The 18,733-nt window shown below is 40.6% G+C and overlaps 2 protein-coding genes across 2 annotated transcripts; both read left to right on the forward strand.

Moving 5' to 3' along the window:
• The first annotated feature begins 16,622 nt into the window (after positions 1-16,622).
• On the forward strand, positions 16,623-17,525 carry LOC140853187 (lysM domain receptor-like kinase 4). Its single transcript, XM_073247269.1, has one exon. It carries the CDS (start codon positions 16,623-16,625, stop codon positions 17,523-17,525), a length of 903 nt encoding a protein of 300 aa, XP_073103370.1.
• On the forward strand, positions 17,526-18,475 carry LOC105055863 (protein LYK5-like). Its single transcript, XM_073247270.1, has 2 exons — positions 17,526-17,723; positions 17,789-18,475. The coding sequence occupies exons 1-2, from the start codon at positions 17,526-17,528 to the stop codon at positions 18,473-18,475; spliced, it is 885 nt and encodes a 294-aa protein (XP_073103371.1).
• Positions 18,476-18,733: the final 258 nt, after the last annotated feature.

Consider the following 18,733-nt stretch of genomic DNA (forward strand, 5'->3'; position numbering starts at 1 on the left):
ATCTCCGATCAAACATCTGATCTGGTCTATCACATCAGACTTCCAAGTACAAATCTCTCTCCAAATGAAAGAGCAACCTTGGACAACCTAGATGGGAGTCCCATGGCTCTACCTACCGTAGCAAGCTCTCATCATCCTGCTTCACAAGCAGTCCGGTTGGATCAAGAATCTAGCCGTATGCCTGGCAATCAACACTTCCCTCCTCGTCAACAAGGAATGGATTCTTAGGCCACCATCCTGTATAGGATGACACACTACCTCTTAGGAGAGCAAATAGACTCGATGACAATCGCACCTAGATCTCAGCAGGAAGTTGCAAAACTGCTGCTCCATCCTTCTGATACAAGCAATCAGAACAATCGTATTAGCCAAGAGGTAAATCGAAACAGAGCTCAGCACCGATCTCACCAAAGTCATCCTGCCCATAAAGGAGAGCGCGTTGGCCAGCAGCCCTGAAGATGCTATTGTATCCGTTGCTCCAAGGGCCTGCACTTAGTCCGTCGTAGACGACGGACTGTGATCGAAACACTGAGGTAGGTTAGCGTCTCTAACTGCTCCCGAATCCCCAGGATCTTCCTGATCACCGATCTGACTTGGGGCTTCGTCTTCGGACTGAAAATGACTGCAAACTTTTGAATATTGACTAACTGCCCCGACGTCCGATAGTAGGACCTGACAATGGAGGCAAATTGCTCCACATTTCGGACCGAGGCACACTCGATGAGGAGATAGTGGAGAGATGGAATCTTGACTCTTGACTTGAAATGGCAAGCTTCTATCTCTTGGAGGTAGACTTACATAAATAAATCCGGTACTCACCGATTGGATTATCAACAGATGCTTTCCTCTGGAGAAGATGAGACTGCCTTAGAACAGCCTGCAAGGTTAATTGACAAATAGATTGTTTGGAAAAAGGGGAGGAAGGTCTGGAAGTCCACGTCTTTGCTTTTTCAATGAAGCCCTTTTGCAACCGAATTAGATATGTGTGTGTGTGTGTGTGTATAACAGCCTTTCTACACTTTTTTTGGGAGGACAACTAGATTTGTGTGGTACCTTTAATCTCCTGTCCCCAATCTCCTTGGAGCTTGCCTACTCAAGTCTGGATGCATCCTTAGGTTCTATAGAAATAGAAAAGCAGCATGGAAACTTAGATTTCAATCATCATTATCAAGGCTGGCACAGGAAGAACTCCAAAAGTTATCCGCTCTTCTGGCAGACTTTTATCTAAATTCAGATTCTGATCAAATATTATGGAATTTTACAATGAGGGTTTATTCTCAGTCACCTCATTCTGCAGGTTCCTGTCATAGAGGAATCAAGTGGAAGCTAAAGATGCCTGTGAAAGCTAAAGATCCCAACCAAAATCAAATGTTTTCTTTGGTGCTGTTTGACAAATAAAATCAATTCAAGGGACAATCTCCAATAGAAACTTGGTAGATACATTGGAGGGTGTGCATTTTGCAATGATTCCACAAAATATATCGACCACATCCTTCTGAAATGTTCATTTGCTATAGAAATCTGGAGGGGAATATGTCAAAGATTGGATATTGAGCCGCCACTTGTTGTGTTCTCCATTTCTTCCTCAAAAGGGATGGTGCGACTGGTTCCTAAGAAGATGCAATCAGCCTTCATATCTCATTACAGCAAGGAGCGAAACTCCAGATTTTCTGCTCTTCGACTTCAATATGTGTTGCACTAGCTATTAGACTGTTCAATGACTGGTCTTGTAGATTTCGCTTCTATTTGCGCTAAGATTAAATTGATAGACTCTCTCCTCTGTAAAAATTCAGACTCCAACAAGACGTCAATAAATTTGATCCCACTTTGTAGTGTGAATTTTGTTTTAGAAGCTTGGGATTAATGGTTCCCATGCAACGTTCAGCTAGCCATTGAAGTTCCAATCTTGCTGGTCTGCAACTCAGTTTTGCGACTAAACAAGATCTCTGTACATTCTCTGTTTTCTCCTTTATCATCTTAGCCATTGTAAAGAATTCCAATTCAATAAAATTTGGGCGGCTAAGCCTCCAATTCCATAAAGGGAAAAAATGTAAAGAATTCTGATTCAATAAAATTTGGGGGGCTAAGCCTCCAATTTCATAAAAAAAAAAAAAAAAAAAAAAACTCATCCAACCTTAAAGAACCACGACTTAGCATGTGCAACACAAAAGCGTAGTCGTAACATACACGTGGGGTAGAGCTGAACATGGGCTGAACTTGAACAGAAACAACATCAACTTTTAACTAAGCCTTGCGCAAGCCTGACTAAAATGAATATAATTTAGGGCAGAGGCCCAGCCCATGATCAGATCTATTCAAGAGTAATGATTTTAATAGTGCTAGCATGCTTCAACGGTTCCAAAATATATTATGCTATGCATGGAGTTCTCCCTGCATACATCTTTTTTAGAGAGAGAAAGAGGAGAGAATTAAAAAAATCTTGATTGTTGGGTAAAAGCATCACATTGTTGAACCCCATGCTTTTGCGAATAGTTTTCTTTTTGTTCTTTTAATGTGAGTACAATTTGCCACATGCACCACCTAAGCGTTGGCAGCACTGTTAGTTTTGAATTAATGATACATATGATACTCAGAATTCATTAATCCAACAGTATTTTTATAATAATTGGATATGATCCAATTTAGTTTTTGATAATCTTATCAAATTGAAGTTGATATTTTATATAAGATCTGATTTCTTATTGAATCAAAACTTGAATGTACCTATGTTCGAATCCAAAAACTCAATAACCAAAATACATATCACAAACTTTATATATGCTATATGTAAATATAGGATTATAAACAGAATTGGCTCATGACTTGTGTTAATTTCTTTTTTAATATTTGGATTTATTTTTTTCTTATATATGTTCTTCTTAAATCTTGCTTGATATTTCAATTCCAAAATCCTAACCGGCACTTCAGTATTTTCTATACTTTAATTAACTAAATATAAATAAGACTTTATCATTTACTTTTGGAACTTCATAGAATCAGATGCCAGAAAAACTTGAATATGAATTATCAACTGACTTTAGATTCAAATTTAGAGCTTACTTATTCAATGGATCCTAACTGTATCCAAATTCGATTTTTCTTATTGAATTTGGATGTAGATAGAGCATGAATTTCCCCGCCCCCCCCCCCCCACTCCCGCCGCCGATGTAGATAGAGCATGAATTTCCCCCCGCCCCCGTCCCCCCCCCCCCCCTCCCCAAAATCAAGCAATTACTCACGAACTGAAAATATTGATTGTTAAGACTTATTTAGTTGAGGCTAAATCCCGACAGAGTTTTAAAGTTTTTAAAAATAAAATTTTAAAGTAAAATTTTAAAATAAAATTTTATAAAAATTATTTATCGATTAGTAACTATATTTATAAAGTATTTTGAAAAAAAAAAATAGCTTTTCGATATTAATCAAAAAAATATTAAAAAAAATTAAAATATAATTTTTTTAAATAGACCTCCTCAATTTTCTGACAAAGTCAAAATAATTTCTGACATTTTTATCAAACATTATATATTATTTTAAAATATTTTTTAAAAATCAAAAATATTTTTTGAAACTCTCAAAATAAGCTAAGGAAGATCTAATACAACTAATAAGATTATAGGATTACAGACTGGATTAGATCTATATTTATAAATACTTAAATAAATTTTAAATAAATTGATTAAATTTAATAAATATTTATTTAAATAATTGGATCCAAAAGTTTATAGGATCCATGGTTGAATCCGTGCGACCAGCAAAATCAGATGAAAAAGGTCTATGTTCATAAGATTGAGAAACCACCTCAACCAAAACCCACCCCTCTACCTCTGCTGCCTTTCTTCGCTTGCCACTGTGGTCGTGGCGTCGGGAAGCCCATGCAAGAAAATCACCGGGGCAGATGGTCGTGAGAACGAGGGGAGGTCGAGCAGCGAAAGGAGCCAAGATGGGATTTTTCGTGCATCTTCGCGTCTGGCATTGGATTCTTTGATAGGAGATATAGGAATAATTGCGAAGAAAAAATCGTGGGTTGAACCCACGATTTCTTCGTTCCTTTTCCTTCTTAAGGACCCGCAGGCGCTGGTGGGCGGGCGGAGGGTTTTTTTTTTTTTTTAATATGAACAAAGGGCGGAGGACCTGTGGGCGCCGCGGCGGGTAGGATGCGCAGGAGACGACCCGGCGGCGCGCGCGGGGGGTGGGTGGGGCACCGAGTGCGGACAGGGGGCCGTGGGGGCTCGGAGGAGCGGTGGCCAGGCGCTGGAGCCGCGGGTGGGGGGCGGGGGCGGAGGACCTGCGGGCGCCGCAGCTGGTGGGAGGCGCGGGCGGAGGACCAAGGGCTGGCACTGGGGCGGGGGGGCCCACGTGCGGACAGGGGGCCTTGGGGGCGGGAGGAGCGGCGGCCGGACGGATTTTCTTTTTTTTTTTTGGCGAACGGAGGGCGGAGGACCCTGGGGCGCGCGGGGGCCCGGGGGGGGGGGGTGTGGTGTGTGACCCGTGCGGACGGGGGCCCGTGGGAGGGCGGAGAAGCCGCGGGAGGAGAACGGCGCCGGGGGGAGGCGCGGAGGAGAGGCAGCTCAGTGGAGGAGCCGCCGGGGGGGGGGGGAGGGGTTTGGACGCGGAGAAAGCCGCAGGAGGGAGAAGAAGGAACGAAAAAAAAAAATTATTATTTTTATGGGTGGGGGATTTGAAATCGTAAAACGTGGCTTGAGGCTTCAGGCTCTATTATTTTTTTTTTACAGGTGGAGGCTTGGAAATTGTGGTTTGAGGCTCTATTTTATTTTATTTTATTTTATTTTGTGGGTGGGGGTTTTAAAATTGTGGCCTGAAGCCACGATCTCAAAAAAAATGTCTTGAGGCCACGATTTTGTAGAAATCGAGGCTTTATTTTTTTTTTATTTTTTGGGTTGGAGGTTTGAAATCATGGTCTAAAGCCATGATTTTTTGTGCCTTCGGATCAACTTTTCAAGAAAACGTGGTTGAGACCACGGTTGTTTGATGCCACATTGACATTTGAGTTGGCCGTGAAACCGTGTGTGCGACCCATAATTTTACATGTATTACATAGAAACGGTAGATCGAAAAATAAGTCCACATTGAGAATATTTTTAAAATTAAATATTAAAAAATAATATTTTTAGAAAAAAAAAATTTTTTTGCTGTTAAAAAGGAAGAAAAAAACAAAACCCAACACGTTTCACACGGTAAGAAATTTGAAAAAAAAAAAAAACAGATTTTTTATTTTTATTTTTTTAAAAGAAAAAAATAAAAATAATAGCAAGCTAAAACTAAAGACATAATTATATTGGTTTGATTGATAGTATTTTGACTAGTCAAATATTTTTAAAAAATAATAGTCAGTAGAGATGTCGATGAGTTGAGCTTTTGTGAGCTACTCAAGTTCGAGTAGCTTGAATATTTTTCAAAACAAGCTCGATAATAAGATATTAGAATCAATAGCTTACAAAGTTATTCAAATTTATATATTTTTTTAATAATATTATTTTTATTTATAATATATATATATTATTAGTAGGCTAATACTTAAAATTCAAGTTTAGACTTAAGCTTGAGCATGACTTGGTTGATATTCGAATTGAGTCAAATTGGTCTCAAATTTAATCTTTTTTCATCGAGCCAAATTTGATCTTGGGATATTAAGATTTAATTGATCTTGTGTCAAATTTTGACTCTAAATTTTTTTAATCGAGTTGAGCTTAAGCTTTTAGCTACTCGATTTAGCTCAACTTGATTGCCCCTTAAAAGAGCCAGCACAAGCTACTTTCCTCCCTCCCTACTTTGTTCATAAAAGAAGGGACTACCATCCCAACAACAAAGTTCACAAGTGATGAGCACCCTATGGAAAGAGGAGGAAGAAATAGTGGTGGTCAAAATTCACGCCTATTTTACCACCATTACTATAATTCCCTTCTATTCCAACCCAACAATATCATTGTAGAAAATCTGTGTTTAAAATTACTCTTAATAGAAAATATAATGAACAGCTTGCATATGAAGAGAAATTATTGGTGAATCAGGTCTATTGTATCATTTTTGGACCAATTCAACCAATAATTGACATGTTGATAGGCAATAATGGAGCGAAAAAGAAATCACTAGTTGGTGCCGATGAAAGGAATCAATCACAATTCTATAGGTCCCTTCTTCATAATGAAGTAGTGGACATAGTTGCAGGTGTGGGAGCCGATGACGTTGGCACTGAGGAGGGTGCAAAGATGTCATTGCAAATGGAAATGGCGCAGAAAAATTATTTTTATATGATTGGGTTATTTCTTTTTCTTTTTTCATGGTTTTCCCACATGATTTAAGCCCCTTTAAGTTATTTTTCATATGATTCAAACCCTAATTATGTCCCTATTTCCTTTTTAGAAAAAAAATATTTTTTTTAGCCTCTTTTTATGATAATTGAGAGACACTTTCCCAGACATTGAAAAAATCCAAGCTTTTTTGGAGAAGCACTTACGAAGAAAGGTGGGAGGGCGAGAAGGTGGTAGTCATGGGTCCAAATGGAGTTGTCGTCAGGGTTGAGGATCTTGGTTAGGTGGTCAGCAAAGAGATTGTTGGCCAAGAGATCGAAGCTTCAGAGAGATAGGTGGAAGTGAAGCCATTGAAGGAGGAAGGAGAGAAAGAGAAAAAAGTGATTAGAGGTAGCACTTACAGAAGCATAAAAGAAACGAGCATGGAGGTCCAACAAAAGGATGGGGATGTAGCAGAACTCATAGCAAAGGTGGGCAATGATGGTGTCATGATGAGTGGGGTCGAGGCTATCGGAGAGGCCACGAAAAGTGCCACGTGGAGGACTTCAATGTTGGCGGGTAGGCTAAAGCCGAGCTAAAGGACTAGTAGGAGGGGGTGATGGGGTCAGGGTTCACATGTAAGGAGAGGTGGTGGGTGATGATGACTTGACACCCTGATAGAGAGTTGGCGGTTGTAGCATCTACAGTGGCATAATCGATGGAGGAGAGGATGCCAAGTCCGCCATGATGTATAGGAGGTGGACTGGGTGGTGGGGCGGTAACGGAAAGTCGGAGTTGGTAGTGGCAGGTCCAGAAGATTTGTGAAGGATCAAGAAAGGACCAGCAAAATCATGAAATCATAATTGGTTCATTCTTCGATCGATAATTTCTTTTTCACTCCATTAATGCTGTCAACATATTGATTATTGATCAAATTGATCCAAAAATAATGTAGTGGATCTGATTCAACCATATTTTTTCCTCATAGCAGCCTTTTCATTATATTTTCTATTTAGAGTATATTTAAAAATAGATTTTCATATAATATGTATTCGTAAAAATTATGCTATAAATAAGAAAAAAATTATATTTTTTTTAAATTATGAAACTAACGATTTCATCAGTAAAAAATCATTAATTTTAAATTTATTTTTTAAAATTGATGTCCAAAAAAAATATGACAACCTATGAAGCCCGTTCTATAATTTTTTTTAATCTCTGTCCATATGACTTTTGTCCGCTGGAGCATCTCGCCCCCGATTTGACCGAGGACCACATGTGCCATATTTCATGATGGGACCCGTGGCAACGTTGGGCCTCCTCTACACGACTCATGCTGTTTGGAAGGATGGCGTTGGCTAGCCAATCATTGCTGGGTACATTCGGTCCATGGTTTGATCGAGTTATGGAAAAGTCTATTGATGCTAAAATTGCTATGACGAGTCTCCAGAATTTGCTAGCCTTCGCAGAACAACGAGCATATAACTACTGGCATAACGTATAATTTTTTTTTTTTTTTTCAACTAATAAATATAATATTATAATAAATTACAATTAAATATAAAGTTTCCAAAATCTGATCTTTTTAGGTAAGAAGCAATGGATTTTCATTATGATTGAGGAAAATTTTTAGTATCCATTGAATTTAGAAATCTACATAAATTATGTTGGGATTTGATGTCTCAAGATTCGATCCATATTGAACCACAGCAGATCCATGACGATAAACGAAATCCAACAGCTCAAGATCAGCATAAATAGAATCCGAATGAAGAAGTAACGGTCGAAGGAAATCTGCACAAGATCGAGCGATGGAGGCCAGCGACGGATCGACGGAGCGAGCGAGCGCACGGCGGTGCGCAGGCCAGCCCGCAAGCATGCGGATGCATGCGATGCACAGCATAGGCCTAGGCTGGCACGCGCGTGGATGCGGCCCAGGCGGCGCATGCAGGCGCGGTCCGCATGGATCTCTTATGCAGTCCACACACGGTGCATGGATCGACGGTCCATGGGAGCCACGGTGGACCGAACGGGTGTTTTCCGCCCACTTCTCGCGGTCCATCATGGACCGACGATATTTCGGAGCCGTTTCTTGCAGTTCACGGTACTATTTCATAGATCGGACATGATCGGATGGCTGAGATCCGATCTGACGTGCGATCAGACGGTGCAGATGGCTTGCGAGCGTGATCTAGATTTGATGAAGCTTGATTGAGCACGATCGAGCGGTTGAGGAGATTTACGATGCTGATCGGATGGCTGTGAAGCATCTGGAGTCCGATCAGAAGTGGTTCTCCTATCAGGAAGGGTTTTAGGGCTTTAAAAGACCTTGTGGCGAACAGAGGCTTGGGTGGTTCGACAGAGATCCTATAAGCAGCGAACAGAGAAGAGTTCGACAGGCACCAGTAGATAGAACTTTGAGAGGTGCCGACAGAGAACAGAAGCAGAGGGCTTCAGGCAGACTATCAAGCAACAGACAGCGGTCACTTCAGGAGTTCAGAGGGTCTTTCTAGAGAGAGCTTTTGTGAGGGAGAACTTCTTGTGTGAGAGAGATTGGGTGTACGAGGTTGAGGGTATGATCTCCTCTTGTAATTTTTTTTTTATAGTAAAACTTGCATGCCCTATGGAGGGAGCTTTTTGGCCGATCCACGTATTTGATTATATTTTTATTTTATTTTTTCTTTCTTTTTGCTGCGACGTATGGTATCGAAAAGGTCTGTGGAGGTAGTATCTTGACCAGACATCCCTAACAAGTGGTATTAGAGCGAGCCGATATTAGGACACAAGTTGTGGTAGTGATGAGTAAGATTGAAGATGGAGAAACATGCTCAATTAAGATGAAAATCAATAAATTTGATGGAAAGAACAATTTCTCCTGGTGGCAAGAAAGGGTGAAGGGTGTGCTCATCCAGCAAGAATTGATCGATGCTCTCTTATGCATGAAAAAATCGGCTACCATGGAGGTGTAAGATTGGAGGCGGCTCCAGATACAGGTGATAAGTATGATCCGCTTGTACCTAATGGATGAGATGGTGATCCATATGCTTGACGAGACTTTCCGACGATGCTGTGGTCGAAACTCGAGGAGTTGTATATGGCAAAGTCTCTCATCAATACTCTCTTCTTTGAAGGCAGTTCTATTAGCTGCGGATGACTGAGGGATAGAACATATAGAGCATCTCAGTCACTTTCAGAAGATCCTCACCGACCTCCTCAGTATTGGCGAGAAAGTTGAGGAAAAGATCAGGACGCTGATCTTGCTAGCATCACTTCTCCCTTCGTATGAGTCCTTGATGACTGCTTTTCTAGTAGAGAAGAGCACCATCAAAATGGATGAGGTCACTATAGCGATTCTCCAGAACGAGATTCTCAAGCGGGAGAATCCAACTTCGAGCTCAGGCAGCAGCTTAGCTTTGACAGTTTCTGAAGGAGCAGGAGGCGGTAAACGAAACAACAGGAGATCATGACGAGGGCAGTCTAAGTTCAAGATGGAAGACTGAGGAAGACCAGATGCTACCAGTGTGATAGGTTGGGATATCTAGTCAGAGATTGCTCTTAACTCAGGGATCAGATGAAGGCTACTATAGTGACGGCCAGTAGCAAGTCAGAGGATGATGTCTTAGAGATATCTGACGAGGTATCTATTTTTTCCTAGCAATAAATTTTAGATTTTGCATGCACCTATCATGTATGTTACAGAAGGAGCAGTTTGACTCCCTGGAGAATAGTGAGGGATGTTTATCTATCGGATGGATCGAGCTGTACGATCAAAGACATCGGGATGGTCAGCTGGAGGACACATAATGGTGCAATGAGGAGATTAGGAGAGGTCCGATACATACCCGATTTCAGGCAGAATCTTATCTCACTGAGCAGACTGGATTCGAGAGGCTACAAGATGGTAGTTGGTAGAGAAATATCTGAATGTCATGCATGGTGATAAGGTTATTTTGGAGGAAAAGAAGAGGATGAGAGGACATTACTATCTGATGGGAAGTCCAGTGCGAGGTGGAGTTCAGATGGAGGTGGATCGGACACGAGACATGAGACTTGGGACGATAAGAGGTGATATCACAGGGTAGATTTCTATTACCGTAGAGGATACCCGAGTAGGTCTCAGGTCAGGAGGAGCATAACATACGATGGAGATGGGATCGAACGGTCTGGTCGACTCTCATATTTGTCCATCCATGATTAGCAGGTAATTGCCCCAGAGCATGGGACGAGGAGATTCAGAAACTCTCAAAGTTAGAAGAAGGCCGAATGTCGAGTCGAGATGGAGATTGATGAAATTTGATACCTCAAGATTCGGTCCATACTGAGTCCACAACAAGGTCTGCGATGGCAAATGGAGTCCAACGAGTCTAAAATCAGCCTAAACGGAGTCTGGATGAAAAAGTTACGGTTGAAAGAAGTCTGCACAGAGATCGGAGTGATGGAGGCCGATGGCGGGTCGATGGAGAGAGCTCACGGCCAGGACACGGATGCGTGGGCACAGCCCAGGCCCAGGCAGGCACATGTAGGCACAGCCTGCGTGGGTCTTTCATACGTCCACGTGCAATGCATGGATCGGTGGTCCATGGGAGCCGCGATGGATCAAACATGTGTTTCTGTCCGCTTCTTGTGGTCCACCATGGATCGACGGTATTTCGGAGCTATTTCTCGGAGTCCATGGTATATTTGTAGATCAGACATGATCGGATGGTTGAGATCCGATCTGACGTGCGATCGGATGGTGCAGATGGCTTACAGGCATGGTCTGGGTCTGATGGAGCTTGATCGAGCGGCTGAGGAGACTTGCGATGCTGATCGAACGATCGTGAAGCATCTGGAGTCCGATTAGAAATGGTTCTCCGATCCTGGAAGGATTTTAGGGCTTTAAAAGATTCTGTGACGAACAAAGGCTTGGGTGGTTCGGCAGAGATCCTGTAACCAACGAATAGAGAAGAGTTCGACAAGCACCTGTAGGTAGATCCTGGAGAGGCACTGACAGAGAGCAGAAGCAGAGGACTTCAGACAGACTATCAGGCAACGGACAGTGGTCGCTTCAGGGGTTTAGAGGGTCTTCTTAGAAAAAAACTTCTTGTGAGAAAGAGATTGGATGTACGAAGGTTGAAGGTATGATCTTCTCTTGTAATTTTTTTTTTATAGTGAAGCTTGCATGCCCCTGGAGACGAGTCTTTTGGCTGATCCATGTATTTGATTGTATTTCTATTTTATTTCTTCTTTGTTCTTGCTGCGACGCGTAGTATCGAAAAGATCTTGTGGATGTGGTGTTCTGACTAGATATCTCCAACAAGTTGAACCTTCGTGGCTAAACTCTCATCGTTACTACTAACATTATTAATATCTACTTTATATGATATACTAGGTACAATTTTTCTCCTTCTTTCTATTTTTAAAATGCAATGTAGAATTATCATAAATTATGATAAATAAAAAATTTTTATAGCGAATTTAAGGATTGATATGGACTACATTGAACCTATCAATCAAAGGTCAATATATGGCAAGCAATTTTACACATTTGAATTTTAGGCAATTACACAATTAAAAGAATAACATAAGGAGGTTATGACTCAAAAGATAGGGTAATCATGCCTCATCTCTTGATTTCCAGCTCTAATCGTAACCGATCCGCAACCTTTCATTATATAAATAGGATCAAGGGATATGTAAGGTAAGAGGAGCCAGCCACCAGAACTAAGTCAACTAGAATTGAGCCAACCAGGACCAGGCCAACAAAACTGCCCGATCAGCGGGCCAAACTCAGCTATCCAGGCTAACATGTCCCAAACATCATTCTACAAAGAGGAGCCTAGCCAAGAGGCATGAGAGAGACATGCAACTTTTATATTGGTTCTCTTCATCTTTTACTATTTTACCCTTTTTTTAGCTGACGGCGTTTTTTTCTGAAGCTCTCTGGAGCTGGGTGAAAGCAAGCTGGAACATATGTTCCAACTTTAAGTTATTGATAACTATTGAGATCAATGCTGATGAACAAGGCAAATTATAATGGGTGGAAGTTCTGAAAGTCTTGGATGCCTGTCTTTCACGCTGTTTCTTGGCAATTTCATGAATGCTGGATGACGAACGATGATCGTCTAATATTCGGTTTCTGATTCTAGCTGAGATCTTACTCATGAGTGTTCCCCATTTGTCTAAAATCCAAAGGTAAAATAAATTTTAATATGTCCCGAATTCCTAGGATAAATCAGTTTCCCAAGGCCGATGCAAGTTCTGAAGATCCAAATGGCAAAACCAGCTAAAATGTATATATGAACGAGTGATATTTGCTGTTCAAACTCCAAAGAATTTTTAGACACGGTATCACACTTCTAACCCAGCATTTAGGTTGGTCACGTGCACGGCCACACAATTTTTAGAACAGTATCATAGAGATCATGTAATACCTAAATAAATATAAACTCAAATATTTTAAATAATCAAATAAACACCAAACATATCACTAAGTCATTCCTCCAAATCAAATAGTAAACTTGTTCAAATATAATCATTCAAATATTCATTGATATCAAAAAATTTAAACTAGCTAAATTACTAAAACCTTCGGTACTTGACTTCTCTCATCCAACCCATCCGAATTAAGCATCTTATAGTTCTAAAAAAAAATAACAAGAGAATATGAGCTTCTTCAGCTGAGTAAGAATCACTATATATATATATATATATATATAATAGCTCAAATACTGGTATAAATATGCATTGAATACATAATAGATCATCATATACCATCAAGTGAGATTTTTATTCAACATTAATTTATATGATCTTAACATCTGATTCATCTTTCCACAACTTCATTTGATAACCTTCGTCCTTTTTGGCTTTGGACTAATCAAGACTATGTCTCAATCTCTATCTGATTAAATTTTCACTTATAAGCCCATTAAGGCTGTCCCAGATATGAGCTCTTGGCTGGCTGTCTCATGTATGAAAGCTCGAGGGAAAATTTCAGGTATAAGCTCCTGGCGGACTGTCCCAAGCATGAGCTCTGGTCGATTGATCCAAGTATAAGCCGTGAAGCTATCTCAGACATAAGCTCCTGGCAGGCTATACCATAATGAGGCTAGTCCAAACCATATATTCTTCATCCTTTTATTTCACATTAATTTTGTTATTTTCACCAAACAAATTTTAAATTTTCAATATGATCAGAGAAAGAATGTCATATCCATATAACTGCAATATCAATCACTAATACATATGCAAAATCAATAAATATGTAAATCATACCAAAAAATCATTCAAGAAACGATTATATCTCAACCATGGTAAATCCATCAATACAAGCAAATCCAAATGGTAAAATGGTATCTATTTATATTTAGTAATCATGTACAGAAATTCTTACATCAATCAATGATAAATTAGACTCACTGCCTTATGCTCTAAATGTCAAAACCCTACTCGATGCCCTCCTGTCCGATGGACTGTTCTCCTATATATATTAAATTAATATTATAAAATAAATCAAATTAATTTTTAAAATCTTCTATTGGGGTTTATCAGGATCGTCACTCTTGTCCCTAATATTTTTCCTTCTCAAATTTTTTAAACCATCTACAGAAAAAAAAAATTGATTAATTAATTATCTAATTTAATTTATTAATTATTTAAGAAGAGAGAGAAGAAGCTTTTTCTTCTCTTCTCCTCGTCCAAAATAAGGGACCCGTTCCCTTCTTCTCCTCTCCCCCACATGCAGTCGAGGAAGGCTGACACCGGCCACCCATGATGGTTCCCGATGGCGGCGAATGCACAGCCCCGACGATAGCCCCATGGCAGTTGTTACCGACGGTATGCGGGGAAAAACAAAACAAAATAGGGATGACCCTGTTTGGTTCAAATCCGACGGCTTGTAGTCGCTCGCCGGCAAAGAAAGGACAATCAGGAAAAGAAGGAAGGGAAGGGAAGGAGCTTACCTTGCTCCAACGGCCGAGAAGAACTCTGGCGACCCTTTCTTCCCATCCAAGAACTCGCGGAAACTCCTGGAAGACATTCTGGTGAGTTTCCAAAATCTTTGATGAAGATTTAAGAGAGGAGAAGGCTTTTTATTGGGGGTTTTCCTAACCTAATCGGGACTCCGCCCCACTCTCGCCGGAGATTAGAGGGAAAAAGACTCCGATTAGGAGTCTTCTTCCTTCCCTCTCCGTGCGCTGCACACGACCCAAACTTCTGGGCCGGGCCAAAATTCTCTAAGGGCTGGGCCCGTTACATATTGCATGCTCAAGATTTCAGTACTTGTCATTGAGCCATGACTCCATAAAAGTAACTCAATCATTTTAATCAAAATCCAATCCTAGATCTTATCTGATCCTAGAGCTGGTATTTCCTTATTCCTGAAAGTAACCAAACTGAGTAAACACTCTCAAGTGATAGCTCGCCAGAGGTACCTCTCAGGAAGCGTCTTGTAAATTGTCCTATGACCATAAGGAAGTCTTTCTAATGGTTCATGTAGCAAGAGGTAAATAATATGGACAAGATGTAATCAAGGCAAAATTACTCTCCGAGGCAGATCTATTTTGCTGATTAAGGACCTGGATGCCCCACAATCTGGACATGCTTATTAACTCAAATGAATGGCCCAACCTGAGAGCAATAGGCTTTGTTGAGAAGATTAATTGCGGAAGAGAAGTGTTGCACTTTCCTTGACTGAAATGAAATAACAAGACTTGGTAAAGCCACCAGAGCAAATAAGAACATGCCCATGGCATTGATGTTGATCAGCTTGAAACAGAAGGTTGGCTACATCACAACTCAAATTCAGGCCAGTTAAACAATATTGCCTTTATTTTTGATGAACTGACGTTTGAAAAAGAACGGGTTGTGACACTTTAGTTTGATAAGAATAGAGAATTAATTTCTGACTTCTAATCTGCTTTAGTTGGGTAGGAGCAACAAACCTGCTGATTAAAACCTAGAATGCAGTGTTACAAATACTTATTTTAATAAGAAAAAACGGTTACATTTAAGTCAAAATTTAGCTCTCCTGGCATCTTAGCTGAACATTACTTGGGACAATGTTAATGAGCTTCCACATATATAGGTTTGCTACCTGATGTTAATAAACCAACAGTCAGTGAAAGTTGATTTACCTGAAAGGCTTGCATATACATCACTACAAATTAATTAAATGGCCTACTTCTTTTGTCCCACCTTCCGCCTGTGCTCAAATTTCTACCAGTTTGGCAGAGGTTTTACAAGGGGAAAAAAAATCACAACTGTGGTCTAAGATGTTTTAAATTTTTGTCAGCTAGGGACATAATGTCAACAAAGTGACAGCTGGGATAGGTACTTCAGGGAAAATTGCTCGCCAACCTGAATCATAGCTTATTGAATAATATATTTCCCAAACATAGTTTAAGAAGACCGGCTTCAGGCTGAATGGCTAACTGCCCAGCTAACTTTTATTGGCACAGTCTCCTTTTAGAACTTAAATTGTACAAGTTGACCTAGTTTGGGTACTTACGAGAGGATCATGCTTTATTTCTATTTGCTTTTATTTTCCATTTGTTTAAGACCATTTCTCTTCTATGTTCATTCACATTCAGCATAATACAGTGTTCCCTTTTTACTGAAACGAAGTCTTAAGATTGAAAGTTAATAGGATATGGATTAAAGCAAAAGAATTAAAAAAAAAAAAAAAAAAGAAGAGCAATCGACCAGCATCATTTGATCCAGTAGCGCCAGTTTAGTGAAACCTTCTTCACCGAGCTTTCTCATCCAAGTTCTATTCTTAATAAAGCAATTCAATCTTTTATTAAAATTTCAAATAATAAATAAATATGTTTCTTCTTTTAACATGGTCTCCATCCTTGATAAGGATCAATCGAAGTTCTATTTTCCTTCAAAACAAAATGGAGGTAGCTTTCCGAAAGCCCATGAAGCAACAGTGCTTTCTCCTTAAAAAAGTGAAAAAGCAAAAAAAGGGGGGAAACACCATCGCTTCATCCCCATGACAATAATGCCATCACCAAAACATCACTAAAACATCACTAAGAGGTCTGTTGACCCAGTAAAAGGAAGATAAAGTGGACATAGTCAACAAACTGAAATCTGTCTACTTTTTTTTTTCCCAAGGAAAAGATGATATCTTTTTGTTGAAGGGACCAATTTTCTTTAATCAATGATTATGTTAAATTAAGAAGGGAAGACCAGACCTGTTAAGCAATTAATTGCCTTTCACTTTTATTGAATATTTAAGTCTCATACGCGCTTCCGAGTTCCTGCAGCTCTGCTTCTTTTGTAGATACCTCCCACAATCTCAACACCATAGTTCCCACATTTCAGTGCCCATACCTATCCTGATCATTCATTCATCCTGCATGAAAAGAGAAGATAAACATCACCATGCAACCGATCCAGCTGAGTTTCTTGGTCTTTCTTCTCCTATGCACCTCAAACCTCAGAGCCCAACAAGGCTACTCAGGCAACGAGGAGCTAGACTGTGACAACCAAGGCAGAACGGTTCCATCTCCTTCTTATCTCTACACCTGCAATGGCCAGAACCTGTCCTGCCGAGCATTTATGATCTTTAAGTCTCAAGCCAACTATAGTTCGGTATCTTCCATATCTCGTCTACTCTCCACAGACTCTCTGGAGCTTGCAAGGATCAACGATGTCTCGGTATCCGACTCATTCCCAACCAACAAGGAAGTGATCATCCCTGTGAATTGTTCTTGTCCAGGTCAGTACTACCAGGCCAACACATCTTACGTTATCGACGACGTTGATACATATTACTCATTAGCAACTGGAGTATACCAGGGACTAAGTTCTTGTAATGCCCTCGTGGGTGAGAATCCTTGTGATGCCAATGATTTGTTTGGTGGTCTAGATTTGCTAGTTCCTCTTCGATGTGCTTGCCCGTCAGGAAATCAGACTGCAGATGGTATAAAGTACCTATTAACGTACCCAGTCAGTGAAGGTGATAGTTTTTCAGAACTTAGCGATAGATTCAATGCTAGTTACGATGACACTGCTTCTGCAAATGGGTTCTCTAAACAAGGGGAGCCTACTATTTACCCGTCCACCACAATTCTGATCCCTTTACCACAAGAACCTGTGAGCTCCCAAACCATAATTCACCACCCGATCGAAATCTCCCCGTTCCAGCCTCTTCATCCATCAATCATCAACAACAACATCAAAAGATCGCATTCTAAGCTTCGCTTCGGCATTGGCATTGCGGTTGCTTCTCTTCTAGTCCTATGTGCTCTTGTTGCGGTTGCTCTCTGGTGCGATAAGAAGTAGATGAAGAGAGCTGTTGGAAAGAAGAAAGCTATTTTACCGAAAGATATTCTCAAAGCCATAACAGACGTGAATCATGAGCTGAAGGTGCTCTCATGCGAGGAACTCAATGCAGCAACGCAAGATTTCAGCTGTGAGTACAGAATAGGGGGGTCTGTTTATCGGGGAGTCGTCCGAGGGAATGGAGTGGCTGTCAAGGAGGTGATGAGAGATGTATCCGAGGAAGTTAATCTGTTGCAGAGACTCAACCATTTCAACATTATCAGGCTCTGGGGCATCGGCACAGGCAAAGAACACGCTATCTTGTTTATGAGTATATGGAAAACGGATCTTTGAAGGACTGGCTCATGGATAGGAGCCGCTCGGAGCTTTTGAGTTGGAATCAGAGGGTTCAGATCGCTCTGGATATAGCAAATGGGCTCGACTATCTTCACAACTCCGCAGAACCCCCTTATGTGCACACGGGTATCAAGAGCAGCAATGTTCTTCTCGATAGAAATTTGAGAGCCAAGATCGCAAACTTTTCCATGGCAAGATCCTTGGAAGGTGGTGGGTTTGCCATGGCAGGAACCGTGGAAGGGACACTGGGTTGCATGGCACCAGAGTATCTGGAAGGCGGATTAGTGACACATAAGATCGATGTATACGCCTTTGGGGTGGTGATGTTAGAGCTTATCACGGGAAAAGATGCGGTAATTAAGCATGAAGGAAGAGAGAAGCTACTATCCTCTATGATGATTTCCATTGTGGAAGGAAGGAATGCACAGGTCGAGCTCAGCAACTTTCTGGACTCTATAATGAGAGATGGTTGTCAGGTAGGTCTTGCATTGGCAATGGCAAAGCTAAGTGTGGCCTGTTTGAGACAAGATCCAGACAGCAGACCTAGCATGGGTGAAGTTGTGTCACTACTTCTGAGACTACAAATGGAATCAAAGAAATCCGGAGTGGCATGATTTCAGTAAAATTTAGTAGAAGGTTACTTGTAGTAAAGTGTTTCCCCTCTCTCTTTTGTTGACAGTGAAAAAAAAATGATGGAAACCTCACCTTTGTACTCAAGATTGTAAATGGAAAAAATATTGTGTGGCCGCTGTTAAAAAATGAAATCAAAACCTGTACTCTGTTAACTAAGGTGTTTAATTTGTACATGAGGCTTTGCTGTAAGCAGATCTGTTACCATTCCTTTCTTCTGTATATGTTCAGAAATTCAAGAA

This window comes from Elaeis guineensis, chromosome 13, assembly GCF_000442705.2.
Source record: "Elaeis guineensis isolate ETL-2024a chromosome 13, EG11, whole genome shotgun sequence".
In the NCBI taxonomy this organism is placed as follows: Eukaryota; Viridiplantae; Streptophyta; class Magnoliopsida; order Arecales; family Arecaceae; genus Elaeis; species Elaeis guineensis.

Bases quoted from the DNA above. Each gene is read 5' to 3' on its own strand.
- LOC140853187 (XM_073247269.1), top strand. From the start codon at position 16,623: ATGCAACCGATCCAGCTGAGTTTCTTGGTCTTTCTTCTCCTATGCACC.
- LOC105055863 (XM_073247270.1), top strand. From the start codon at position 17,526: ATGAAGAGAGCTGTTGGAAAGAAGAAAGCTATTTTACCGAAAGATATT. The intron at 17,724-17,788 runs GTGATGAGAGAT...CAACATTATCAG, and splicing joins ATGGAGTGGCTGTCAAGGAG to GCTCTGGGGCATCGGCACAG.